The sequence below is a fragment of the Pezoporus wallicus genome, unplaced genomic scaffold (genome assembly GCF_028554395.1).
Source record: "Pezoporus wallicus isolate ANWC-B61680 ecotype Strahan unplaced genomic scaffold, APGP_CSIRO_Pwel_v1 contig_227, whole genome shotgun sequence".
Taxonomy (NCBI): domain Eukaryota; kingdom Metazoa; phylum Chordata; class Aves; order Psittaciformes; family Psittacidae; genus Pezoporus; species Pezoporus wallicus.
In genome coordinates, this window is record NW_026635704.1 from 14,004,378 (window position 1) to 14,031,603 (window position 27,226).

The 27,226-nt window shown below is 40.5% G+C and overlaps 1 protein-coding gene across 4 annotated transcripts in view; it reads left to right on the forward strand.

Moving 5' to 3' along the window:
* Positions 1 to 27,226, forward strand: part of MAPRE2 (microtubule associated protein RP/EB family member 2) — a 102,768-nt gene that overhangs the window by 53,327 nt on the left and 22,215 nt on the right. For 3 of the 4 annotated variants that reach the window (XM_057397744.1, XM_057397742.1, XM_057397743.1), the window contains 3 exons: positions 10,019 to 10,146; positions 22,934 to 23,079; positions 25,031 to 25,244. In XM_057397744.1, coding sequence (XP_057253727.1) covers positions 10,026 to 10,146; positions 22,934 to 23,079; positions 25,031 to 25,244 — 481 coding nt within the window. In that variant the 5' untranslated portion in view covers positions 10,019 to 10,025. The remainder of the gene's footprint in view (positions 1 to 10,018; positions 10,147 to 22,933; positions 23,080 to 25,030; positions 25,245 to 27,226) is intronic. The other variant, XM_057397745.1, reaches the window with a different exon arrangement.

Sequence of the window (27,226 nt, forward strand, 5' to 3'; positions counted from 1 at the left end):
GCTTTTTTTCCCCCCTTGTTTATTGTGGGAGTTGAACTTGGTAATGTCACTGTTTGCCAGCTGGAAGCAATACACTTCAGGAATCGACCTCAAGATATTCCATGAAAGGAGGCCAAATCCTATTAAACAGTACATCTATGGTTCTCTTAGCTTAAGGTACAAGGTTTTATTGGGGCTTATAGATAAAAACTGTTGTAACTGACAGTAATTCTGTTCTTACAATCACAGTTGCATCAAAGCAGTAGGCACTATAGAATAGGGTGTTTTGTGGGAAAACAAATCTTTGGGGATTTCTCACTTTTAGATAGGCAGGAGATGTTAAAAATTAAAATCAAAAAGAAAATGCCAACTTCACAGATGTTCAAAGATTAATATGGTTGGAAAAATAACTTTTGGGAAAGCTTTACTTGATGCTAGTAGTCTCAAGAACTGTGTTGGTAGTGCAACAATGGTAAAATAAGTTCGTGGTTGCTGGCACACAGCAGCAGTAATATATTACATAAATCACAGATGGTTGAGCTAGCATGTTCCTAAAGGGCAATTTATCTGCGATTAGCGAATTCTGGTTTTAGTTGCTCTGAAATTAATTCAGCAGTTAAGCAATTGCACTTAGAAGTTCAGCCTTATTCTAGGCAGTCCTTGGTAGGATTAATTCTTAAATGCAAGTCTTTTACTGGTATTATCTTGAGCACCAGAATAATGTCAGTGTTTCCTTGTCTATTATAGTATTAACTCATGAGAATCATGGAAGAGGTCAAGTTGCTTTGGTATCCAAACCCAAAATTGTGTCATGTCTGGTAGTGTTAATGCTTGAAATTGGTATAATATTAATAATGGTTTATGGGGAGTTTTACAGGTCAAAGGCAGGACTGTTTATTTGGGCCTATTTTGGCAACATCGGGGATGTCAGAACTCCAAGATTTAATTTTTTTTTTTTTTTTTTAACTATTATTATTAGCCCAGCTTTCACCAGCATTGGAGGGAGAAGTGGGAGGGAGGTTGAATGCAGAGCCTAACAAAAAGCTGCATCGTGTGTTGGCCCAGTGGTCTGCAGAGGCAATGCTGGCAGAGGATTTACATGTGGTTCAGGTCACAAATGTCTGATGAAGCTTGGTCCTAGAAACTTGCCCACTGAATGCTCTGCATACCCAGCAGGAAGCCTGGTACTTCTCTTCTGAACCACAAATGGCAGCAGAGCTGTGGTAGCAGTGGGAACCCTGCCTAACCATACTAGAGCTTAATATTTTGCATTACAGAAATACACAGCCATGTTTTGGAGAGTGGTGCACAAGTGAAAGCAGCCAGCACAGTTGCCTGTTGCTTCATCCATTGTCACATGCTTGTTTACAACTGCAGGGTAAAGGTGGCTTAAAATAAATGTCTTATACCCCTGCTCAGTGTCACCACCTTCCTGCTATGATGTCTTGTTCTGGGACGGAGCGAGGCTGGCTGCCTGCCTGGCAGCTCCGCAGCTCTCTCATGAAGGCTGTGCTCTGGCCTCTTTGCCCAAGGGTCCTCAGACAGTTGCACTGTTTGCTGCACTGTTTCTTGTTCTTTCCTGGGTGTCACTCCAGATATCTTCAAAGTGACTAGTTAGAAGGCCACTTTCACAGGGCCTTATTCCCTGCAATAATATTGAGTTGGACTCACCGATCCTTGGTTGGTCTCTTCCAACTCAGGATATTCACAGAATCACAGAATGGTTCAAGACCTTAAAAATCATCCAGTTCCAACCTCCCTGCCATGGGCAGGGACACTTTCCACTAGACCAGGCTGCTAAAAGGCCTGTCCAACCTGGCCTTAACACTGCCAGGGATGGGACAGCCACAGCTTCTCTGGGCAACCTGTGCCAGTGTCTCACGACCCTCACAGTAAAGAATTTCTTCCTAATATCTAATCTAAATCTAATATGTGTCAGTTTAAAGCCATTCCCCCTTGTCCTGTTACCATATGCCCTTATAAAAAGACCCTCTCCAGCTTTCTCGTACCTCATTTAGATACTGGAATTATATTCTGTGACTCTAACATATATGTTTGTTAAGCCTAGAATAAATGTTGCAATGCTAAATCAGTGTGTATCTACATTTGTTTTTAATGTAAAAGAGAGAAGAGTTGATGCATGACAAAGTTCTTGTTCTCTGTATCATATTGCATCATTTATGAGTAGAAAACATATATTGTAGTTCCTCTTTAGTGCAAGACCTTTCCCGTGAGAGTGCTCTCCTGGTTAACTATGCATACTGTGGACAGGCAGACTTTATTAAGTATACTGCAGTCTCTTGTTAGGAAACAGCAGCTACATGTTAGGAGAAAGGCGTTGCATTTCCCCTTGTTGAAACTCCTGTTTTCCCTTCTTCCCAGGCTCAACCTCTTCTGTGGATGCTCAGTGCCTGTCTCCTGCTGAGTCACTGCCTTGCTGCCTGGCTCTGTGTGGGGGTGAGGCCCTTGGAGTCTGCTCAGACCCCCTGTCAGGAGGGCTGTATAGTATTACAAAATCTCATTTGCCATTACGTTATGCTTGGAGTAAATCGACGTGTTACTTTAGCCTTTCACCTCCCAGTGTGTACATGTCAGGGAGGAGAAGGGGGGGCAGCAAAACCCCGGATAGGTCAAAACTAAATTCATGTGGTGACTTCATCTGACTCCAGTTGGATCTTAGCCCTGCTGAAACTCCCAAGCCTACCCACAACGTTTTCTGGACTTAAAAGGCGGAAATGGCAGGAGTCAGGAGCAGCGGGCCGCCTGCCCTGCCAGAGCTGCTGCCAGGCTGCAGCGTGGCTGCTGTGCTGGTGGGTTGTGCCTCCAACATAGTGCCTTGGGTGCCCAGCGGTGTTGGTGTTTCTTAAGGTTTCTGGTTATTTTTATCCCTTCCTAACCAGGGGCAGATGTTTTCCTGGCGTAGATGCAGGTGGCTGCTTAAGTGTGTGGCTGTATCCACATCATTTTGCCTGGGAGCTCATGCACTGTGCTCAAGTGTGGCAGTGGGTTCAGGGACAAGCTCTTCTCTGCTGCCATCTTCATTTTCCAATAAATCTGCATTTGCTAAAGCACATCCATAATTTAGTGGGAGCAAAGATAGAACGTTCCCCTGTTATTTGCAGAACCCAGGCTAGGAACTGGGGCTTGTTAACATGTGCTGCCTCTCAAGGCATCCTTTCTCCACCATGATGTGCTCTCAGCACTGCTGTTACCTTGCTTTATGGCACTTTTTAACCTCTTAGAAATTCTTTAGTTATGTCTGTGTGTATACTTAGTAATGTGTTCTTTTTGATGAGAGGGGAAAAAAAAAAAAAACAGAGAAGGGAGAATTAAACCTCTCGTGTGTCTTGGTGAATTGGCTTTGTTTCACAGAAGATTAAATGTTGGTTTATTCATCAGCTTTTTCAAGGTTTTCTAGTTACAAAATGGTCTTGGATCCTCTTCTTTTTTATAAAATGTAGGTGTTTCTAATTGACTTGGGTTTACTATATAAGTCTGAGTATTATTTTTCTCTGAATCAGTCTTCCCCACAATCCCATTGTCTATTGTGAAAGGTAGGCTAGTTGCCAGTGTCTGTTGTGAAAATTTTACAGGTTGGATGTCTTCCTTCAGGGCATCAAAGCAGCAACTGAAGCTTAAGATCTTGAGTTAAAAGCCTTGGTGGGGGGAGGGTAATAACTTTAAGTAAAAGCAGTTTATTTTTTTTTTAGCACTGCAGTCTTGCCACGCTTATGTTCCTCTCATTCATCCCACTTCAAAGGTTTTTGTGGTTCTTCGTTACTACAATGCCTTTTTAATTTGTAGTAACGTTCTTTTTATACTGAGATTTGTGCATTCTTGCCCATTTTGAGTGCCTGTTCAGCACTGGGCACTGCAATTGCTTGGTTGGACTACTCTGAGGTGCAGTTTGAGAGTGCTGTGCTTTCTTTCTAACCAGTTAGTCTGAATATACCTATGTGGAAATGGCAGTGGCCAAAGACTCTGAATTGCTTCCATCTTGTGTTTGCTTTTCTTGAACCTCTATCTGTTGCCAAGAATGTATTTTTTAGCTAAGATTTGTTTACTCATAGAAATTGATAAGGAACCTTTCAAAAAGCATCCAGACATTTTCAGTCACAATTAAGATACTGTGTAGTTAAGTGTTAATACCGTGTTGTACTTCTGGAGGCAAAGGTGGACCCTGGGGAAAACAGTTTAGCATTACTGTGGAAACATGACGTTATCACATTGCTGTACAGTTTCAGTGGCAGCAGGAGTGAAAAAGTAGTCAAATATTAAAAATCCCAAATCTTATTTATGCTATGCAAATATGACTGGCCGATCAAAAATATCAACTGATCAACTTCAAGTGAGTCAATGAATGGGGCTTGTCCTCCTCAGGTACCCTAAAATCTTCCAAGCACTAAATAATTTTCTTGGAATTTGTAACTGTTCTTTTCATTTTGGCAAACTACCCCAATTTCATAACTGGTTAGTGAATAAACTTAAAACTGTTTTGTAAAAACTGTGCAGCATTGCTAGTTATTGGGCCATCTCAGAGGTTTTGGCTCAGATTGTGTATATTGTTTAAATACTTCTGATTATGTGTTTGAGATTTGGGGGAACTGAATGTCTGAAAAAAAGAATCAGCATTTTTCTGCTTCTCAGCTAATACATTCTTGGGGTTTTAACTTTTTCTAAAACCTTGTGTGCCACAAACCAGAATTACTGCCCATCTTTGTAAGAGTAACTCATATTTGTGTCTAAACCAGTCCTTGAGACCACTCACAAACATTTGTGTAGGTCAGAGCATCCCAGGGTTGGCAGGCAGCCTGTAATCTAAAATAACAGAATTTAAGAATGCCCTAGTCTAATCTAAGTAAATCTCTATTACTCTAATCTTACTTGCAGTTAAACAGGAAACTGCAATGAGAACAATAGAAAATACGCTGTTTGCTGTGTTAAATGATAATTCTGCAACATTCAAGCAATCAAAATGTACATGGATCACCTCAGTCTTGTCTAAACTCTGTAGCATGCTTCACAAATCATTTTAGGTTGTCAAGCCAGATCCATGTTGTAAAGGTAACGTGGCATTAAGAAGTAAATCAATAATAATATGGATAATATTTTTTATTTTTTTTTTTACATTTCAAGGCTATGTAGTAACATGGGAACAGCACATAAGAAATTTAACATTCAGCATTTTAAAAGGTGTGAATTTCTTCCAATAATACAACCACAGGATTCTTTTCTCCTTATATTTTTTTTTCCCATGGCAGTATCTCCTTGTGATTAATCTTAGTAACTCTGAGTTTCTGACTAGACAGAGCCTTTATGCTGCTTGCTACAAATACCACTTCAGTTGCAAAGCTCTGGCGTAAAGCCTTTGGCCATGGCAATTGAATTTGCTGGAAGAATACAGCATAAGTCAAAAAGTAGAGTAAGAACACTCCTATCAGCATTGTATAGGAGCTTTTTGTGTTGTTTGTATGTCCTCAGCACTCCTTTCAGTGAAGACAACCTCAAGCATAACTGGCCTCTAATGACTATGGCTAAAGCTGTATGCAGAGAATGTTAAAAAAGCAGGCAAGGTTCAGCTGCTGTTTCAGGATGGTATAAAAGGATGAATTTTCCTTCTACAACAGGGATCCAGCTGCTGAGGCTGTCAGGTTTCTTCCTTCAGGGGGTTTTGTTTTGCAGTAGCTTTGATCTAGAAAGCCTTTCTAACAGGAGCTACAGCAGTCTTGCTGTCTTAGCTTTTCTGCTATATCTTCTGCTTCAGTAAATTTTGGTGTGTTATCTTCTGTTTTACTGGAGATATCTATCCTGATGCTATCAGATGCCAGCTTCCAGGAGACTCCTCTTTATATCGTCTTATATCGTCACACAGGCTTTCTACTGCATTTAAAAACTTAGCATCAGACCATGCTTAATTGTATGAAACAGGAAGGCCTTGCGGGTTCAGAGGTGAGGACACGTGATGGGTATTTACACTACGGATAGATTCATTGCTGTAATTCTTTCAGCCTTGCCATTATTACTGGTTTGCCATAATACAGTGCTGCTTCTGTCAACAATTATTCGTCTCTCCCCAGGAAAGTAAAGTATATATGCCTCTTGCACAACTGTCCTTAAACACAGCTGGATAGCACCTTGTGACAGCTGCAGTTATCTGTAACAAGAGCAGTGGAAAATGTCTAATAGCTGAATGTTCGGTGCTGCAGGTAGTGCCTTAAGAAATTAATAATCCTTTGGGTGTAATGTTTACCATCAGACACGCTGAGCCACTATATTTCTGACTGAGGTAACTGCTTAAGCATATACATGATTTTCAGCACCTAACTAATCCTCTGAACTCAGCTTTGTGGTGCTTAGCTGTGCTTGTGTAAAGTGTGGTCTGGACTACCATGTGAAGACTCTCCAATGGCTTGTTTGTATTTACTGAGGTTTTTATTCTCAGTTTCTCCTAAGTAAAACAAGGGAGAGTCCTCTCTAGTTAGGCAGTACTGTAACAGAAGTTTTTAAGCACCTGTGCTCTGAAGTGGGAATATGATGTGCTATCTTCAATCTGTTTTTAGCTACTAGAGATGCCGGGCATCTCTATGGAAGGTGGAAGGTCTTAGGTAGATGCTATTTTTCAGCCTTGTGTATCTTATTCTTGAGAGTGTTCAGTCTAAACAAGGAAAGCCTAACAAGTAGAAAATGTAAATAATGTCATTGGGAAGTAGAGGTATATTAAGACATATGATCAAGTTCTTAGCTACTTTGGCTGTTCAGAGTATGTTCTGTGTATCTCCACCTGTCCAGCTGTTCTGTAGCATTGCCTTACAGATGTTTATTAATGCATTTTGAATTTGGATCACATTTTTCAAAGTAGTTCAGCACTTAGGGAACAGTCCTGAAGAAAGCCTAAGCCCAGCTGTGGATGTCAAGCACGACTGTTCTTGTCTGTTGCTGGCCATGGCTCTGCCACCTATGTCTGTTTGTTCTTTTTCTTCTCCTTTGGTTTTTTTCAAGGTCTGTCTGTGTGGCAAACAGGATATATGTGTATCTAAGCACCAAATAGGAACATGTTTACACTAAAGGAAACCTTCCCAGCTGAGTTTATTTAAACTGTAACCATTAGGAGGGTGCGTGACAGCGGATGCAAAAGGCACAGCGAAGCCCTTCAGGAGAAGGGGACGTGCAGGATTCAGACATGTGTTAACACGTCACTGAGAATAAATTGCACTGGCATGTTATTGATTTATTTTTTTTTGTCGAAAGTTCTGATTAATTTTGCATATGGTTTAAAATTGTCTTGGTCCACCCTCACACATACCTGTGTGTATAAACGTGAAGCTATTGTCTCTGACAAATAGCCTGGACTTGCATTTGACCCATAGACTGGCAATAATTCATTCACAGGCACAGTGTAAGTTATATTACAGATATCGTTCAAGGTATCATTGTAAAGCTCAAGGTTATTCATTTACTCACAGTTTCCTGAAGTGGAGTTCCCCACCCCATGCGCTGCAGCAAAGGAGGCTGGTTGTTGTTCTGCAGAAAGATAGGTCTTTCTCTTTGCAGTTGCTTTTAGAAAAGGGTGAAGGAGGAATTTCTGCTTCCTTCCTGCGTGTGGATTTTCTTGATCTTTTTAACAGAGTACACTTTCTTCTTTAACCACTGGTAGCTGATGGTTGTTCTGAGTTCTACCAGGCCTTGAGAGGCCTATTAAAATTGGATGAAGTAGTGGCAATCACAGATCAGAGTATCTTTATTTCAATTGTTATCATCTAAATAGCTTGTTTAAAAGTTAGCAGACTGTTCCATATTGAACGGCTGCTTGCATATTAAACCCAGTATTCTGAATCTTAAATGAATGTTAAATTCACTGTTAAGCTGTTACTTGAACTGATCTTAAAAACAATATTTAACATGTTAGTTTAATAGTGACAGTGATAGTGTATTTCTGTTAGTTTCTTATCTATATAAAAAGCCTGAAAATAACAAAGTAAAAACCATGCTAGCAGTGGTGGTGTTAACTTCAGAAGCTATTAGTAACAAAGGTGCTGATTGTCTGCTCAGTCCCTACCATCCTGATGTTGACTCTAAGCTTTCATGGCTAGCCATTATGGTGTGGTTTTAAGAATAAAAGGGCACTCCCAGTTTCTCAAACTTTGTTCCTAGCGCTCAATTCAATCCAAGCACTTAGCGTGTGCCAAGAAAACGACCTTTGCTAAGTGTTACAGTGAATGCAACGCTGTACAGTTCATGCAATTAGCTGTGCTGTCTGGGAGCCTGTAGGAAGAACTGAACAGTGAGGGAGGACAGGCTGATTTGATCTGTAGTTCGGAAGTGCCCATACAGGAGTGTGTAGAAGGCCCGTATATACTTACGTGTTACTGAGTCAAGTTTCATGCTGGTGGGGGTTTTTTCACACATTTTACCTAAGTTGCCCCAGCATACCTCACTATGGGCAGAGTTAACCCCTGTGGTCTTTGTGTTTTCTGCAGAACTGTCTATTAAGCTTCAAATGGTTACCTCTGCAAATTGTCAGTGCAGACCTCAGATCCCACGGAAGAGTTCCTGCTCTCCTTCATTGAGAGAGGAAGTTGAGGTGCAAGGCTGAGGTATCAGAACTGGCACCAAAGCTAGCCAGTTAAGTGTTAGCTACACAGTGTCACTAGAGAAATAGGTGTGCAGTCCCCATCAAACCCTTTCTTTACAAGAATAATGGTGCTATTTAGGCTATTTGATCATTTCTGATCATTTCTGATCATTTCTGATCAAATAGTCATACATTCATCTCATACTTGGATTGCTACTAGCAGACTTCCTGAACTCCACTAGTCTTGGGAACATTGTTTACTCTTTTCATGAATGATTTTGGTTCAGCTGTTTGAAACTGTCGATGAGATGACCTTGGATGTGCCCATCTTTTCTCTTTGTAATGTCTTGTAACAGGAAGACGTGACTAGTGTAGAATAACAGAACGTAAAATCCAGCAGCATGTGTTTCCAGTCTGTGTACTTGGGGGCTGATGATAGAAGCTACTATGAATTACTTGCTTGCAGGAAGGACCTTAACTAACTAGATGAATCTTCTTACGATGATGTGGCTATGAAAATTTTCAGCACAGAGTGCTGTTTCACAAGGTCTTGGTGAAACATTGTCCCAGTGTTTCAGTTTGAAACTGTTTGGCTATGTTCAAGGGGGACTGCTGGCATGAGCAGGAAGTGAAGGTCTGAGTTGATAAGATACTCAGAGGATTAATTTGGTTGCTCTGTACTACCTGGGCATTGGGACAGACTGACTGCTTTTCCTAACACATTATGAAATCAACTCTGGGGAAGAAAAAGCCATTAGAGCTGAAGGATAATATTGGCAGAAGAACAAATGGGTTTAAGCTAAGAGGGAATGTTCCTAACAGTTTAGAGGAATCGGGCTCCACAGCAGCTTTCCAACCAGATGGTTGTGGGTGCAAGTCTCAGTTAATTTCAGGATAGAAGTTGGTGAATTGATAAAAAAGATTGCCTGGTATCCATTCTGTGATCGCTGGAAACAGAATTAGTGATCCAGAAGGCCCCTGAACCAGTGAGAAATCAGTATTTGAGGTAGTAGAACTGCTGCATCTTCTAGAAGATATCTGAAAATTAAATACTCGTTTAGGCAGTCTAATCATCCTGCAGCAGCAAAAAGCTGACAGATATATGTCAGATCACTATATTTGTGCAGCACTACGTGACAAATCCCAGGTCTCTGATCCTGACTGTATATCTGCAGGCTATGTCTTACTCTTTTTTTCCTACCTTATTAGCATTAAGCAGAATACTGTAGATTTGTATGTTCTTTAAATTCAGTGACAGCCAGAGAAATATGTTCATATATTCCAAGAGGACACTGAGGAGGTTATATAGCATCAACCAATAAAAATTAAATCTCCCATCTCAGTACATAAGAGAAGGTTGTGCAGTGCTGCAGCTTTTCTTTCTCTTACACAGGAAGTGTAAATTTGTTGTATCCAGAAAACAGCGATCAAAATGCCAAAACTGTTTTTTGTCCTTTTTTTTCCTAGTTGGGGAATGGCGGTCAACGTGTACTCTACCTCTATAACCCAAGAGACTATGAGCAGACATGACATCATCGCATGGGTTAATGATATATTAGCTTTAAACTACACAAAAGTTGAGCAACTCTGTTCAGGTAAGAAAGTGTGGTATGCTCTACAAATGTTTATTTTAAAACCACTCTAAAATTCCGATTTGTTGAAAATAGATAACTTTAAGCTTTGACATAAACCAGTTACTCTGAGAAAAGAGGCTAATATACGTGCAAAGGAAGTGTTTTTGTGTTCATGTTAATCATGGAAGGATAAGGTGCCTTGAGAAAGCATAACAATGCAGAGGTGAATGGGACGGATGTAGCAGAAGATACGCAGAAGCAATAAAAAGGTTGACTAAGCAAGAAAATAATACATTGATAAGCTATTGTGTTTTCAAGCTATTGGGTGGGCATAGCTGAAAAAGAGACAAACAGAGAACCGACACCCCAGCTGAACCAAATTCTCCGGCACCTTTTCCTTCCTGGTGAGGGTACTCAAATCCCTGCTGATGTTTGCAGAAAAAGAGCACAAGTGTGACTATGAAGAACATGAATTTGAGGAAAAGAGCCTCTAGCTGCTGCAAGGGCTTTAAGAGTTTGTCAAGAAAATCTTCCTGTTTCTCTGTAAGTGTAACTGAACTCTTGTTGTAAGTAACTTTGGTAATGAGCCTTGAAAAAAAAGAGTAATGGTTTGAATACTTTGGACATTTTGGTTAATCAGAGTGGCAGCTACAAGATATGTGTTAAACAACTGGTCTGTAACTAGATGATGAGTAGAAATGACACAGACAAAAGCTGATGTCTCACTGAAAATACAGATGCCCCTGGGGAGTGATTCTTTCTGATTTCCTACTGTGATTTTTAAATTTGAAGATGTTTGTGCTGGAGGAGATCTAACTTAGATTGCTATTTCCAGACAACTGACGTGCTGGGAATATCTTACTTCAGAAGACAATGCTCTGAGTGCATAGAACTGAAGCCACATTACCAGATTTCAGCCATTTACTGATCCAGCTGAAATGCATTAGTGGGGTCTTACATTCATACATTTGAATTTACCTGCCATTATAGGTAATTTTTCTGAGATGTTCCCCTGAAAGGTACAGAAAAATCTTTGGAGTATGATAGCTTCATAGCTTACACCTCAAAACTTAAAAAACAATTGTTAGCTGCAGAAGCAGGTTTGCATGCTTGCAGGTTTGCATGCTTGCAGGCTTGCACAATGACTATAAAATTGAAGTTGAGAAAGGGTAGGTTAAAGTGCATGTCAGTAACTGATATAAAATAAGTAATTAAAGGCATAGAACACAAGAAATAGCCTTTTTAAGAGTTACTGAACTTGAAATGTTATAGTTAGCTGCTGTTACATTTACGTGCCCGGAAGTTAGCCTAAGTATTTTACTGAGTTATACATTAAGAAAGCATTCATGTGGGGATGTGTGTGCACATATGTAAATATAGATGTAGCTATATATAGAGACATATGGGTATACACGTGCACACAGGCTTATCAGGCTATAGAAAGATGCAAGAAAATGGACATTTTCATCTCAAAATACCCAACTTTTACCATTGTTTGAAACAGGAAGTATACTAGACCAGTTATTGACTTGTTCCTGTATAGCTATTTATATGCTCATAAATAGTTGAAAGGAAGCTTTTGAAGTGAATTCTCCACTCAGTTAAATGTGTGTGGGCTTGCAAAAAAAAAAAAAAAAAAAAAACCATGAAAAGAAAAGACCAAAAAACATCCAAATCTTTCCCAAAACAGGGAGGGGAGAAGTGATCTAAGAAGATTTAGATTATGCAGAGTACAATGAGTTAAAGATATTTAAGAAAATAGATTGAGAGACTTCTGCCGGATGGGGCAGGCAGAAGAAAAGTATGGAAATTGTCACTAAGCCACTGTCCCATTTCATTACATAGTTTGTTATACAACTTTTTCTGTGACATCCAGTGAGGATTTTGGGACGCACCACAAGGGAAAAACTGAAAAAGGGTCGTCTCATTTCAGCTCTTCCTCCATTAAATCTTTTCTTCCTTTAGAGCTTCCTGGACTGTATTGACTGCTATTGTTACCTGATGCTTTTACAGGTCAAAGCTGTAAACTTGCATTTTGCCATTTGGTTTGATGAGCTTGATTCTTACATGTTATTAGGTTTGTGTTATTGTTCATTACAATCTTGGATGGGGGGTTAATAGTTCCTTACCTGAAGGAGCATTTTAGTACCCTATAGTCCAAGGGAATTGGTTCTCTGAGCAGGTGAATCTAAGAATTGCTAGATTATTGCAGACACTAGACCACGGTAGTCTTATGGACTAGGTCCTTTTTATTTGAGACTGATTAGTCAGTTTCTCACATGTAAGACATGCACATGTAGGGATTGAAGATAGATGAACAAGAAGCTTTGGGAATCTTTCTGTATTTCATATATATATAGTTTACCATGTAAACTCAAAGTACTTTCTTTAATGTACATACAATACAGTTTACAGGACAGAAACTATGGGGACAGTAGCACAAATGACCAACTGACAGGAAGAGCACCGGCAAGCATGATATGGACTGTAGTTTGAGAATGACCAACGTAATTCATTCTGGCATTCCTTTGGCTGATGTTCATTGAAGCATTGGCAGCTTTCATGCAACTTAATGTTAGTTTCCATAAAATATGAGCATTTCCCCAGGAATTCAAAGAGAATGAATATGTGGGAAATGCTTTACAACCATGAAGCACTTCACAGCATTAGCAGGGAGCTACAGAGCCACTGTAACTGAATTTTTATAACCTACTGTAAAATCATATAGACCTTTTCTTCTTTTTTTAGAAAAGGGCATGAAGATTTGTCATGCTGTTACATTACTATTCAGTTCTTGTTCATTTATATTAATAAGGAGCAATCAGAAGGCCAGAAAAAGCTTAGTGCAAGACCAGAAAAAGCAAGGGAGGGAAAAGGGAGAGGTTAAGTCTGAATGAAAAGCTGGAAGGCATTATTTTTAGGAGGCGTGAGCTACCTAGATGTGGCATACACTTGTGTTCAGCACCTGCATATGAGACCTCATGGGTGCCCGTGTTTTGCAGCCAACCTAGCAATAATTCTGAACATTCCGAGCTTAAGCAAGAAGGAATAATGTGAGATTCTGCCTTTTAATAAAGGCTTTATTCAGCACGTACCTAAAGCTCACCATGACAATTCATAATGACAGAAAAAACAATCAGACCTTTCTCTCATTGTGGAGAAGAAGCTTTGATAATGCATATGCTGTAGCAATACCAGCCTATTCCCCAGTTGCCAGTTACAGGAACAGAGCTGCTAGGATGAGGAGCAGCAAAAGAAGAGGCTGGCTTAGTCATAAAGTATTTGCATTCTTTGGGAGTCTTAGATGTGTTTTTGTCTCTGCTAAGTAGGCCGAGCAAAGTGCAGTGTCCCCTGAGCTTTCTGAATGCCTGCTGTAGTAGTGATGTGCCAAAAACCCCAGGTTATGGATGGATGCAGCCCTGGAAAGTCTAAATTTAGTCTTTAGCTCCTCTGGTAATTTAGTTTTGACAACTCGAGAGAAAATCTCTCTGAGCACCTCGAAGCAATGAAGTTCCCTTTGTTTTAGGTGAGTGTCATTTTGTCAGGTTTTGGTCTCTGGGTTTGACTACTTGCAAGGTTGTTAACCTGAATAGGAAATTTATAATCCATGGGTTTAATTGAAGGCATAGTGCATTGTCTTTTGATGGGCATTAGACTTGAGACCATTTAGTTTGATACATGAATGAAAAATAATAGGGAACAACTGAGTGGATTTAATGTAGTAGAATCCCATGTGCAACACCCATATGCCTGGGGAATAGAAGTTTCAAAGGAATTATGACACTGGTTGTTCTTTAGGAGTCATGCCATTTTTGCAACAAATATGCAGTGGCTTAAAAAGAATTCTGACTAAACAGCTTATAACTTAATTTTCTTTGCTAAGGCTGTTTTTCATCTATAGGGAATACCAAGTGAACGTGTTATGGGGCTTTGCATGAGTGTCTGGCTGCTACATGAGAGTATATTCAAAATAAGAGTCAGGCAGGAGTCTATAGAGGGCTTGCATACGAATTAAAAAGAAATAGCATGATGTATGCAAGCTGAATAAATTATAAGCAAGGAAGCTAGAGTTGATAAATGTATATAGAGAGGAAAACACAGCCTGAATTGAGGTGTAATTCCTTGCATAGCTATACTTTGAGGCTAAGGTGATACAGAATCTTTCCTCCCCTCCCCCTGCGTTTGAAAATTCTCAATAGAATTACAAACCTGCAAACTGTCTGGCCTCCAGTGCATACAGACCTTCTGTCTTGCAAGGATTAAGTGTAGGGTAGGTTTTTTCCTCTTTCCCCTTGCTTTCTATAAAAAACCGTATTATGAAGAGTGCATATGATTTGGCATTTTCAAACGTTAGACTGTGATACTTCCTGTGTAGATGCCCTGGGTGTTGCCACAGGGGATTTTTCATGTGGTGACTGCTGCAGCTAGTACCATATCTCAGTTGGCATTCCTTCTGTGAAAACGCATAGTCCCTTTATAGAGACATTTTGTTGGTACTCTTACCACTCTGATCTTGGAGGAAGGCAGGCAGCGTGATGACAGGGCAGATGCTCTTTGCGTGACTTTGTGTTGCCTCTCCTGCTCGGGACTAGGGGGATAGCTCCCTTACAGCCTCCTGTGACCATCAGGGAGGAGGGTCATTCCTGGTTTGTGGAGGGTGTCCGAGGTGTTATGCTTCCAAGGATGATGCGCTGGGGCTGGGTGCCATGGATGTGGTCAGTGACCCCTAGACCTGGCAGCATTTGTTTGCAAGGTGACCACCTGCACCACCCAGCCTCCAGGCCCTCAGTGGCAGCAGCAAGTAGTGTGCAAGACATGGTGCATCCTGAGCAGCTCCTCTCTCCAGCACCCAGCAAAGATCTGTCTGAGCAGGGCTGAGGTGATTGGAGAAGAAGGGTACTGGCCAATCACAGAGATGGTGAGAAGGGCTACTTCGGCTTGTCATTTGTGTATAAGTACATGCAAATGGAGTGTATTTTGTGACTTAGCTGCTTAGAATTTGGTTTTTCATGTCTTAAAAGGTGTGTTTTAGTGTGAGGTGTCCCTGCCCATGGCAGGGGGGTTGGAACTTGATGATCTTAAGGTCCTTTCCAACCCTAACTATTCTATGATTCTATGTTGCTCAGTGCCTATATTAACCCATAATTTCCTTGCTAAAATCTGCATTATAGGGCCCTGTTGGAGCATTTGGTGCCGGCATGATTTCTGCACAACCCAGTGTGCTAGTGCCTGCAAAGCTGAAGCTTGTTTCAACATCAGTGGTTTTGGGTGTTTTCCAGTTTGCAGTCTTGCAAAGGCTGGGTCTCTAGAGCAACTTGGAAACATGATTAAAATATGGCTTGATCCCATTTGCACTCTGTAACCAAGCCATGTTTCAAGGAACTGGCATGTTGTCCTGAGGTCATGCAACACAGAGAATACTCAGTGTCAATATCGCTCTAATGTCTTCCATATGATGTTTAGGATTAGAGGGATACAATGGATGTTAATGATTGGATTTAAGATCATTTCCAAAACTCTCTGAGGAAGCTTCTAAAGGAGTACCATGAGATTTTCAGCCACGGATATTTTTTAAATGTCATTCATTAAGAATTCAAGAAGAACAGAATTTAAACAAGGCTTTTGCTTTTTAAAAAATATTATTTAATTGCTCGTAACACTCACTTGAAGTCAGCTTGTTGATCTCCCTCCTTTCTTAAGAGCTTCTTAGATTTTGTGTGGTACTTTTTTCTAGGCATGATGAGCTACACAGCTATTTTAATTTAAATGGGAACTGTGTTTTCTGAAATTGTTCTGATCTTCCCATTTAAAAATTAATGAAATCCAAAATAAATTATTGCTAAAATTTAAGTATTAAAAACTCTGCTGTGTATAATTTATGAGCAGCTTAACTATTTACATATTTAAGAAAAAGAATACAAGTTAACACAGTGAAGCCTCCCTCCAACATGCATTATTTCAAATGATCAGTGAGTATTCTGGGTTATACAGAAACATAAACGCCACATAAATGCCACACCTGTGTAGAGTAAGATTTTCTGAAGCAGACATCATTTAGATGCATGTGTATCTGACTGTTGATAGATAGAGATACATAGTTCTTGTAGGCTATTTTTGGGGGTGGCAACATTGCTTTCAGAAGTTCCCATCGGTATGCAGGCACCGAGTCTGCCCTCGCTGAGGCAGCTCATGCATTTATGTGCAGGGCTGTACTCTTAACCTGCATCAGTTTTACTCTTATGTCTTTAAGTGCCCTCCCAAGGGTGTTGCTGGGAGGGTGAAGCTAAGGCTGGAGTGGCTTCACTGATGCACAGCCCCATAAATGCTTGCTTCTTGACAGCTAGTCAGGAGGTAAATTGATGTGGGCTTGAACACTCACTAGGAAATAGGCTGAAACTTCTTAATCTGTTAGGGTTTTGTTTTGTTTTTTTTTAATTGGAGGAGTAGAATTGTGTTGACCCATGTCCTCGGTCATAGAGGCGCTGCTGAAATGCAAATAGGAATTTGAAGACTGTGGTCTCCAATGGAGTGCTCAACATGGCTTGTGTTGTTTCTTAAACATGTGGCTATATATAACACAACTTTATGCTTACAGACATGCCCATCTTTTTGTTTGTTTGCTTTTAAACACAACCATAAACACCATAACAGAACACCCACATTTGAAATCGCAGTGAAAATCTATACTCTGATATCAAAGTCAAAAGCCTACTACTGTGTACTTACCTTAACATCACTCGCAAGGAAGCGATTCTAGGAAGCCTGAGGAAAAAGGCAAGCACAAGTGCTGCTGTGCTGTAAACAATGATTGCTGGCATTTGTGGATTTTCCCTTTTCTTACCAAAATTATTACATCACGCATGCTCCTTGAAAGTTACTGCCTTTCTTTTTGTTGCTGCTGTTGTCCCAGCAATAGAAATTCCGGGTGTGTGCATTTTCCCATTTGGGTTAGCAGCCGTAGTGAACTGAAGTGTCAATGACTAATACGTATACGGATCATCCTGTATTTTCCAAATGCATGGTCAGGCTGTTGCAGCTTTGGAGGGAATGAATACTTTGAAGTAATTTGTATCTAATGTGACTGGATATGTTTTTAGATTACCTGAAAAATCCCACTTGGGAAAGAGGCTGACTGTACCTTTTTGCTGTAATTAGAATGGTTTGTTTATCTGTTTGCTTTAATATTTTTCAAAGACTGAGTGTGAAAAGTCAGACTGAGGCCTGGTTAAAGGTTTAAACCTGAATTGAATGCTATTATATACTAAGCACGTTTCTAGTGTAGCACTTGGGTCTTTTTGCTGTGGCTTGGATATCAGAATTGAAATAAAGCAGCCCCCCCCCAACAGGCCCCATCTTTTCATGAGCCCTTTGTGTTCCTGGATTGGCTGGTGGTTTATGTGACTTTCTAGAATCTTGCTCCCACACACTGCAGGGATGACCGGGGAGGAGGCCGAGTCTTCCGACATTTGATGTGAAGGATTGACCTGATTCTATTATAAGGGACATATCTTTATTTAGCAGTAATTGAGCTTATAGTATTTCTATGAAATACTTCATTAGCATACAAAGTACTAACTGTAGTAAGTTTAAGGAAGTTAGTTTGCAAATAATACTTCCCTTTATATAAACATAAAAGCTATTTTTCTCCCCCCCCCCCCCCCCCCAGGATGTAATCTTGCTCTGGGAGGCTTACTAAACAGTAAAAACTTGTAGCAAACAGGATTCGCTTGTCTTCATTGTTCTCTCCTTTAACATCCTGTTGCTTTAAATAGAAGCACAAGTATTTTTGATTATCAAGAAAACACTTGTCTGCATTTGTGGATCCATCAGCCTCCAGATGGAAGAGGAGGAAGGAAAACTGAAAATCTGTGATGCAGTGTGCACATGCTTCAGAGCAAAATAAGCATGGACAGTCTGGGAAGAAAACATTAGAACTGTAGAACCATAGAATAGTTAAGGTTGGAAAGGACATTAAGATCATCTAGTTCCAACCCGCCTGCCTTGGGCAGGGACACCTCACACTAAACCGTGTCACCCAAGGCTCTGTCCAACCTAGCCTTGAACACTGCCAGGGATGGAGCATTCACAACTTCCCTGGGCAACCTATTCCAGTGCCTCACCACCCTTACAGCAAAGAATTTCCTCCTTATATCCAATCCAAACTTCCCCTGTTTAAGTTTTAACCCATTACCCCTTGTTCTGTCACTACACTCCCTAGTGAAGAGTCCCTCTCCAGCATCCTTATAGGCCCCTTTCAGATACTGGAAGGCTGCTATGAGGTCTCCATGCAGCCTTCTCTTCTCCAGGCTGAACAGCCTCAACTTCCTCAGCCTGTCTTCATACAGGAGGTGTTCCAGTTCCCTGATCATCCTCGTGGCCCTTTTCTGGATTTGTTCCAACAGTTCCATGTCCTTTTTATGTTGAGGATACCAGAACTGCACACAATACTCCAGGTGAGGTCTCACAAGAGCAGAGTAGAGGGGCAGGATCACCTCCTTCGACCTGCTGGTCACGCTGCTTTTGATGCAGCCCAGGATACGGTTGGCTTTCTGGGCTGCGAGCACACACTGAAGCCGGCCCATGTTCATTTTCTCATCAACCAACACCCCCAAGTCCTTCTCTGCAGGGCTACTCTGAATTTCTTCTCTACCCAACCTGTAGCTGTGCCTGGGATTGCTCCGACCCAGGTGTAGGACCTTGCATGTGGCATGGTTAAACTTCATAAGGTTGGCATCAGCCCACCTCACAAGCGTGTCAAGGTCCCTTTGGATGGCATTCCTTCCCTCCAGCATGTGGACACAGCTTGGTGTCATCGGCAAACTTGCTGAGGGCGCGCTCAATCCCACTGTCCATGTCAGTGACAAAGATGTTAAACAAGACCGGTCCCAACACCAATCCCTGAGGGACACCCCTCGTTACTGGTCTCCAGCCGGACATTGAGCCATTGGCCACAACTCTCTGCATGTAGGAAAGAAGGGAAAGTAGGGAAAAAAGAGTATAGGACAAAAGCTCGAATGAGTTCAGCATTGTTTACTGGAAGGGGGACAAGTGAAAGATTCTAACTGAAAATGCTGTAAAAATATTCTGATTATATAGATTTGGTAGAAATTTTCAGCTTTTCCTCTGCATGTGGTAAAACTCTTCAACTGTAAGAACTTTAAACAGCCACCTTTTCAATTCTGTTTGTACTTTTGTGACTTAATTCTGCCCCAGCATCCCTTTCCCTTTCCTGGCAGATGCCTGCCTGCCCGCCCACCATGGTGGGTGCAGTCCCCTCACTGGTGTTTGCTGCCTGCTGTGCCCTGAGCCTGGTGTGGGAAGCCCAGCAAACACCTCCAGACTCCATGATGCTGCTGCGATCTTACTGCTCAATAATCGAGACAAAAGTAGTGGCTGATGGGAGTGTAATCACACAGTCGAGTCTGCAGGTTTGGAGTCTGGCCTGTGGATGTCTTCTGTAATTAGTAGCTGCATTGATATTCTAGATCAAAATACAAAAGGACTTTTAGCCAGTGATTCTAAATCACTTGTTAGCTAATACAGGTGAAGAGGTTTTTAACATTGATCTGCAGTGCTACCAGCTGTAGTTTTCATCTTTCATTTGAGGAGATTCCAGATTATTTCAGTTTGTGTGTATCTTCATGAACATAAACATTTTTTGGTCATAAAACCAGATTTATTGAGAGCCGTTCTGAACAGGTAATAAGTTTTTAACTCCTGTATAGATTTGTTTAGGTTTTGGAGGGTCTTTTTAGTATTCAGGGTGTGTTTTTTGCAGAAAATGTAGGAAAGTTTTAAAATCATGAATAAAATGTAATGGCGTAAAAATCCTTTTTTGTTCATGTCAGTTATGCAAGAGGTATGTCACAAGCCATGATGTCAGTATCTCTACAGCCATTTTCTTCATGTTCTGTTAAAAATATTTCTTTCGTATGCACCTCCATTGTTTATTAAAGTGAATTAGTCTAAAGTGCTGTCCTGTATGCAGAGGTCTACATGTCTATATGCTGTGCCTGTGAGGTAAAGGTATCGCAATATTGCATCATTTAAGTAAGGCTATTCTTTCTGCAGCCTCCAGAAAATCTCAGCCGTGGGCAGTGTATAAAGTAGAGTCTGCATTCTGCTATGCTGATATTTAGCATGCAGATGCAATGTGACATATACAAGCTTTAGGGGGTAAAATCTTAAATTATAAATACTTATATAATATTAAAGTATGTGCATAATCCCTGTGTTCAATATCAGGTAGTCCCGGTTGACTGTTAATGATAGTTTTACTTCTGTTGCTCGGGTAAGCAGGTCTCTGTTTTGGGAGTTGGGAAGAGTTTCCTCTGTTTGTAGTTTACATTGTTTAGTTTAGTCCATGTTTATACGTTGCCTCTGTACTTCGGGAAGGAGTGTTTTTAATGAGTTGTGTTTGCCAAAGTAATAAAATCCTCCTGTTGGGGAAACAGCCTGGAAGCCAGCTTCGATGTTGTATCAGAGACCAGTTCATGCTGTCAGGTGGATGCAGTCCAGTGTTCTCTGCCCTTGAGTGTTGTGCAGACGCAGGACCACCTCCTGGCTGGCAAGCACACAGAAACAACTGCCAGCATGATGGGAAGGAAGCACAAGGAAATACTGTAACTAGAGTCTTAAACCTTGTAAGACTCTGTCTAAAGGCATGCAGAAGGAATTTGCATTACCAGCAGAAGAAGAAAATCGCATGTGAACACTTCGGGCTTCTAGTTTTCTAAAAGGATCTAGATGAAACACTGCGCAGCGTGTTTCCAAGGCCTCCAGGCAGTTATGTAGATATCAGAGTAAAGCTTATAATTGGAATATGGGGAGGATGAAAGGACAGAGTTAGGAACAAACTCAGTTTATAAAATTAAATGATTGCATAATAATCCTTTTGCATGAAATGAAATATCAATAAGTGCAGTCAAGCTATGCATGATCTGTATATCCGTGTTTTTAATTGTAATGTCATTTTCCTGTTGCCACATATTCACCAGCTCTCTCACTAAGGATAAGTTTTGAACAACTAATTGTGTGTTTATATGGCTTTCCATAAAAAGATGCAAATTTTTCATCTGAAGTTTGCAACTTGCCAGAAGGCTCCTTTTCCTTTAGGGAATATTTTGCTTTGACTGTTAATCATATCAAAACCATTGCAAACAGCTAAGCACAAGGTATCCTTGGGAAATCAGATTATTTCTTTTCTTAATAAGTTTTCCCCCACAAACCTAAGCATCATGAAGAGATTTTTTTTAAGAAATGGCAGTGGTTTTCAGCAGTAAAGCTTGAACTTGGTCATTAGCAAAACTTGTGTCAGCATTTTGAGAAGCTTTTTTGGACTCCACTCTTAAACTCTGCCTTCTCTTTTGGGGAAGTTATGAACTCTAGCCTTTCATATGATGGTTGAGTGAATACAGAGAATGAAAACTATCTCATGCGTAAAGTTGGTCATGTCAAAACACATGCATAACCATGGAGAAAAATGTCTTGAAGTTTAAGTTATTGTTGCCTCTCCTGTAAAACTGGGCAAGCCAGATATCTGCTTTGTTAACTTGGTTTCTGTATGAGCACTCAGCAGAATTGCTTTCTTAATAAAAACCATTGTTGTTGTTACTGGGCTGAGCTGTTAGGTAAGATTTGAACCCTTGTTTGTCAGAACTGATTTGCACTAAATGCACAGAAGTCATTTTTGTGAAAGCAAAGTTGAACTTTTTGTGAGTTACCAAGCGATCACTTCCCTGCCCTGTATGCTCAAGCTCAGGGGCTGTATGACCTGCAGCCCTCTGCTCCAGAAATGGACTTCACTGAATCTTTGCCTAGTATAAAGCATGTTGTAGAAATATCTCTTCTGAAGAACAACTGAAATTGTTTTTCCTCAAACATTTCCATCCTTAATTTCCAAATGCTTGAATATGTCAACAGTGAAGACATTTTTGCCAGTGATGATGACATGGTAACGTTGGAGGAAAGTCCCTGTATGCAAGAAAAGGCTGCATCTATTAGCTGTACTCAGTACAGAGTTTAGAATTTTTTTGCATATGCTTGCTGCTCTGTGCCAGATTAGGTACACAGGCACACACCCCCCTGCCTACTGCTGCGTAAATTCAGATAGCCCTCAAAGTTGAATTTAGAAACTTTATTGAGGCCTAAAGCTGGCAGCCCAGCTTCTGAAATCTATAGGTGGACTATGCTAAACTCTCCTTATTTAGATGTCTTTCTGAGGAGATGAAAATTAGTAAGGATGTTTGTTTCAGAGGAGTGGTAATTGGCTAGTATGTTTTAACAAGCTGGAGGTTTACAACTTATTTTGAAGTAATGGTTTGATATAATCTTAAATGATTGCCTTGGGCTTGATTGGCATTCACCTACAAGTGCCAGAAGAAAGATGATCTTGACTTGGTTGAATTCAGGGAGCTGTGAGGATTGAGCAAGCTTATTAAGAGATTTCCGTTTTGACTATGATCTTCTCACTGTATGGACAGTCCTGCTGTGTATAGGGACTCCAGTAACATCCATTTTAAATAGAAGAAAGATTTACTTTGCATTAGTCATGGTGGTTCTTCAGATGCTGCACAACAGTGTGTTATGCTTCCAGATTGAATGGAAAAAGCCCACATCAATGTGTCACACTGCTCAATGTACATTAGACAAGTAGATCTCGGGTGCATAGTGCTAGGTTAAATTACAGCAGGGACTTACTTATTCAGCACAGTTGCTTTCTGCTCATGCCTTTTGCTAATGACATTAAACGCCATTTGGTCTTAGCTGGGTGCATCTGGATTAACGTCAATGCATTCTCTTGTTATAGGAGCAGCTTACTGCCAGTTCATGGACATGTTGTTCCCAGGGTGCATTAGTTTGAAGAAAGTAAAGTTTCAAGCAAAGCTGGAGCATGAATACATTCACAACTTCAAACTTCTGCAAGCATCGTTTAAAAGAATGAATGTGGATAAGGTAGGCATCCTACAATCACCCATTGTATTTCAGTCATTACAAGTTTTGAAAGTTGTATAAACTGGGTAAAATAGAGGAAACAAACTTCAATACTTTAAGTCCATTGTTCAAATTTTGGACTGGGAACTACAGCTACAAGTTGTATGTGAAGTCAAGAATATGACCTTTTATCATCTGAAGATGGTATTTAGCCACAAAGGAAGAAATTTGGCATGCTCCATTTAAACACAAACTGAAAATTGAGTCCATGTGTCTGCTGAGGAATTGTGCAGCCTAACCTGTTGTATTTTAATATCAGAGACCCTTTTGATAAAATACCATGTGTTAGAAATTCCTTGCTATCAGTGAACTTTAATTTTAGATGCAGTAAAATTACCGATGACCTGAATTTCTAACAAACTAACTTGGAAATATTCTAATTATTCTGTGTTTCTTTTCTAAAACCAAATTTAAGGAATTTAAATTTTCCAAAAGCTGGAATAATTTACCCAGTGATTCAGTTGGTTGGACAGCACATGCTATCTTGTAAAGTTAAGAAGCCTCTTAGAAAATGGCTTTTTCAACCATAAGGTATTGGCTTATGTTTGAATGAGAGTTTGATGGATTCACCAATATTAATTACTGTGTTGATCAAAATAAATAATGAAAGCTGTGTGATCATACTTTTATTTTTACACTGCCTGTGTCTGCTCTGGCATTTAGTGATGCCTTATTCTGAAATTTAAACAGTCTTAATAGAGGATCCTGTAAGCTTTTTACAAAGCACTGGAAAGCCCTCATTGTTTCCTGAAATGTTGTGAATGCTTCTATTTACAGGGTAATTTGCTAGTGAAAAATTGGAAAGCTTAATAAAGTTAACATAATGAAGTTAACATTGTCAGTTATTCTGCAGGGAGCAAACTTCCTATGCCTTCTCAATGTAGAAATAAGATACAAATGGAACAACCTGAAAGGGCATACAGAATGCTAGGTTAATCCTTGTAGGGGTATTGTAGACTTACAAAATGCTGTACAGTTGGCTTAACCTTGAGCAAAAGTTAGAATTGCAAGGGGTTTAGGTACCCTTTTTCCAGCTGAAAAATGAATGCATTCAGGAAGCATTAAGGTGCATCTAACTTGGCTCTTTAACCAGCTGCATGAATTAAGCAAAGCAAGGCAACCCTCCTTCTGCAGCTGTAGTCCCTGTCTACCCACAGTGGCTGAGGACCTTAAGTTTTGTAATATTGCCCAAAGACACCTTTTGGAGGTTTCATTTCTCTGAAGAATTTGCAGGATATGGAGACATCCTCATAGAGTTTCTTTTGTTTTACTAAAACTTTATAGGCATTTTGGTCAGATTCTGCATGCCCACAAAGTGTTCTATGTATAGCTAGATACAGAATGGAAAAAAATTACAAGGTTAAAACCTCAGGGTTAGTTTGTATGATGAACATGTGCTACCAAAATGTAGGTTGGCTTGAACTTCAGCATATCTTGGAAAAGCTGCTGGGTTTTTGTAATTCAAATAATAGGAGACAGAGCAAGAAACTCCTGTCTGGACGTTTTGAAGAATTATTAGTTTTCAGTATGACAAACTGTAGCATGTCCATTAGAAACAAAAATCCCTGTTTAGCAGAATATAGTTTTACTCCCAGAACAGTTTCATTCATGTTGGCTGTCACTGCCACAGTGAAATAAGAAAAGAGTGACTCTGTGGAAGAGCTGTTTAAAGACTTACATTCACCCACTGTATGGCCATCTCTAAGGCAGGGTCTTTGTTTTATTTTGGTTTTCTTTCCTATTAAGAGCGCTTGCAAATCTACCATAATTCCCTTTCTTTTAGGAAGAAAACAATGATGGAGGAATATATACTGATATAGTTGGTAGATTTATTCAAACAAGTGGGTATATGTAATGTTTATACTTAAAAATGGCAGTGATACATTGTTAGAACCTTTATTCTGCTTTCCAGGTAATTCCTGTGGAAAAACTGGTCAAAGGGCGCTTCCAAGACAACTTAGATTTCATCCAATGGTTTAAGAAGTTCTTTGACGCTAACTACGATGGGAAGGAGTATGATCCTGTGGAAGCTCGACAAGGCCAAGATGCTCTTCCCCCACCAGATCCCGGTGAACAGATCTTCAACCTGCCCAAGAAGTCTCATCATGCAAACTCTCCAACTGCAGGTAACTTGCGTCCTAAAGAATTCCATTTCCGTCTCTGAAGACAATTACACACTGGGATCTATTTTACATAAATACTAGTTAAAAATTATTTCCTTATGTGCGTGGGCCATTCTTTTTGCCTTGGCTTAGGCTTAGCATCTGAGGTGGCAGAAGTTAACTTCTTGTGGTGTAATCATGTTTGGCCCAGCTGTAGTGAGCATAGGGTCTCCTCCACTAAACCCTTGATGTAAATGTTGTGGGTCCTAATGATATCTGATAGTGGAGACAAATGCATTTAATCTCCTTGTTGCTGGATGTGGCATGTGTAAGTGTATTCTAGATCATTAAATGGGAGTATGTTCTTCCCTCACACCTCTACCCTTACAGGAAATTACTAGCACAGGCTGATTTCTTTTTTATTATTTATGGTGGGCGAGATGCTTCCAATCTTAAGGGCTGAACAGAAGGAAAAACAAAAAAATTGATTTATTGATTTGTGGTTTTATACACTTATTGTTCAGGTATGCGAGCCCTCTGAAATGAAAAATATACAGCTATTGCTCTTTCTCAAAAACACCTCTCTCTTGCAAGTTTTTATTTTGGGTTTGTACTGGCTTTTGCTAGGTTAGAGTTAGCTTTCTTCACAGGTGATTGTATGGTGCTGCATTTCAGAGTTGTGACCAAAATAGTGTCGGTAAGACATGGATGTTTCAGTTACTGCTTACACAGAGTCAAGGCCTTTTCTGTCCCTCACACCACCCCACCAGTGAGAAGGCTGGAGGTGCACAAGAAGCTGGGAGGGGACGCAGCACAGACAGCTGATCCCAACTGACCAAAAGGGTATCCCGTACCATATAATGTGCTGGGGAAAGGAGGAGGAAGCAGAGGGGGATGTTGAAAGTGGCAGTGTCGGTCTTCCCAAGTAACCATTGCATGTGGTGGAGGCCTGCTTTCCTGGAGATGGCCTGCCTGGAAGTGATGAATTAATTCCTTGTTTCGCTTGTGTGTGTTACATCTTAAACTATCTTTATCCCAACGAGTGAGTTTTCTCACATTTACCCTTCTCATTTTCTCTACCATCCTACCCGGGGACAAGTGGCTCTGGGGGCTCAGCTGTATGCTGGGGTTAAACCACAACAGGGTTTCTGGAGCAGGCCAAAGGGCTAAACCTGATCTTTGGTGTTTGTGTAACATGGGCATGACTGGTGAGTAAGTAGATGCCACTTTTTGATAACTGAGTTAAATGAACAGAAGAGCAGCTAACATTTTTCTAACAGAATGATCACCAAAGAATTGTTACTGGGGTTGATAGCCTGTATGTGTATAGGTTTGTGCATATAGGTGTGTGCAAGTGTGTTTCTGTATGCACACTTTATTCCTTGAATGGTTTGTCCTGGGTTTAACTTCATGCTAACCCATTCCCCAAGTAAGGATTAATTTTCTGTTCACTTAAATCTGTGACCTGTCCTCTCGTGGGCTCAGATATGCACCAGTGCTGGCAAAGGGAAGGGGCAGGTATAAGGCACTTGCAGATTTAGGCTGTCTTATGCTTTGGAATATCCAGATTTCAGCATTCTGCTCTGGTCGCTTCTGACGTCAAAGTGGGACATACTTGGCCAGCTGCCTTCAGCTCATTAGTGCTTCCAGGAAACTGAACACCTAATAGCAGGTCAGTGCTGGACTGACCTGGGCTCTGGGCTTGTTTACATCTTTGTTTTGCACCATCTTGTGTTTCAACTTTTGAATTTCAAGGCCTGGCATGCTATAATTTCCCATGTGATGTCTTGCACTCCCTTTGAAAATAGGAAAACCCAAGTGCTAATGTCACAATTGAGAAATTGGGATAGACGCTTTTATTAATTACAGACTTTACCACGCTTGTTAATTCTTCTTGCACATGGTCTGTTTTTACCGAAGTCACAAATATGTCATCCAAATTAAAGCTGTAAACGTGACAATCCTGGAGAAGTAGAATAGCTACTGGAGTGGAACCAGCCAGCTGA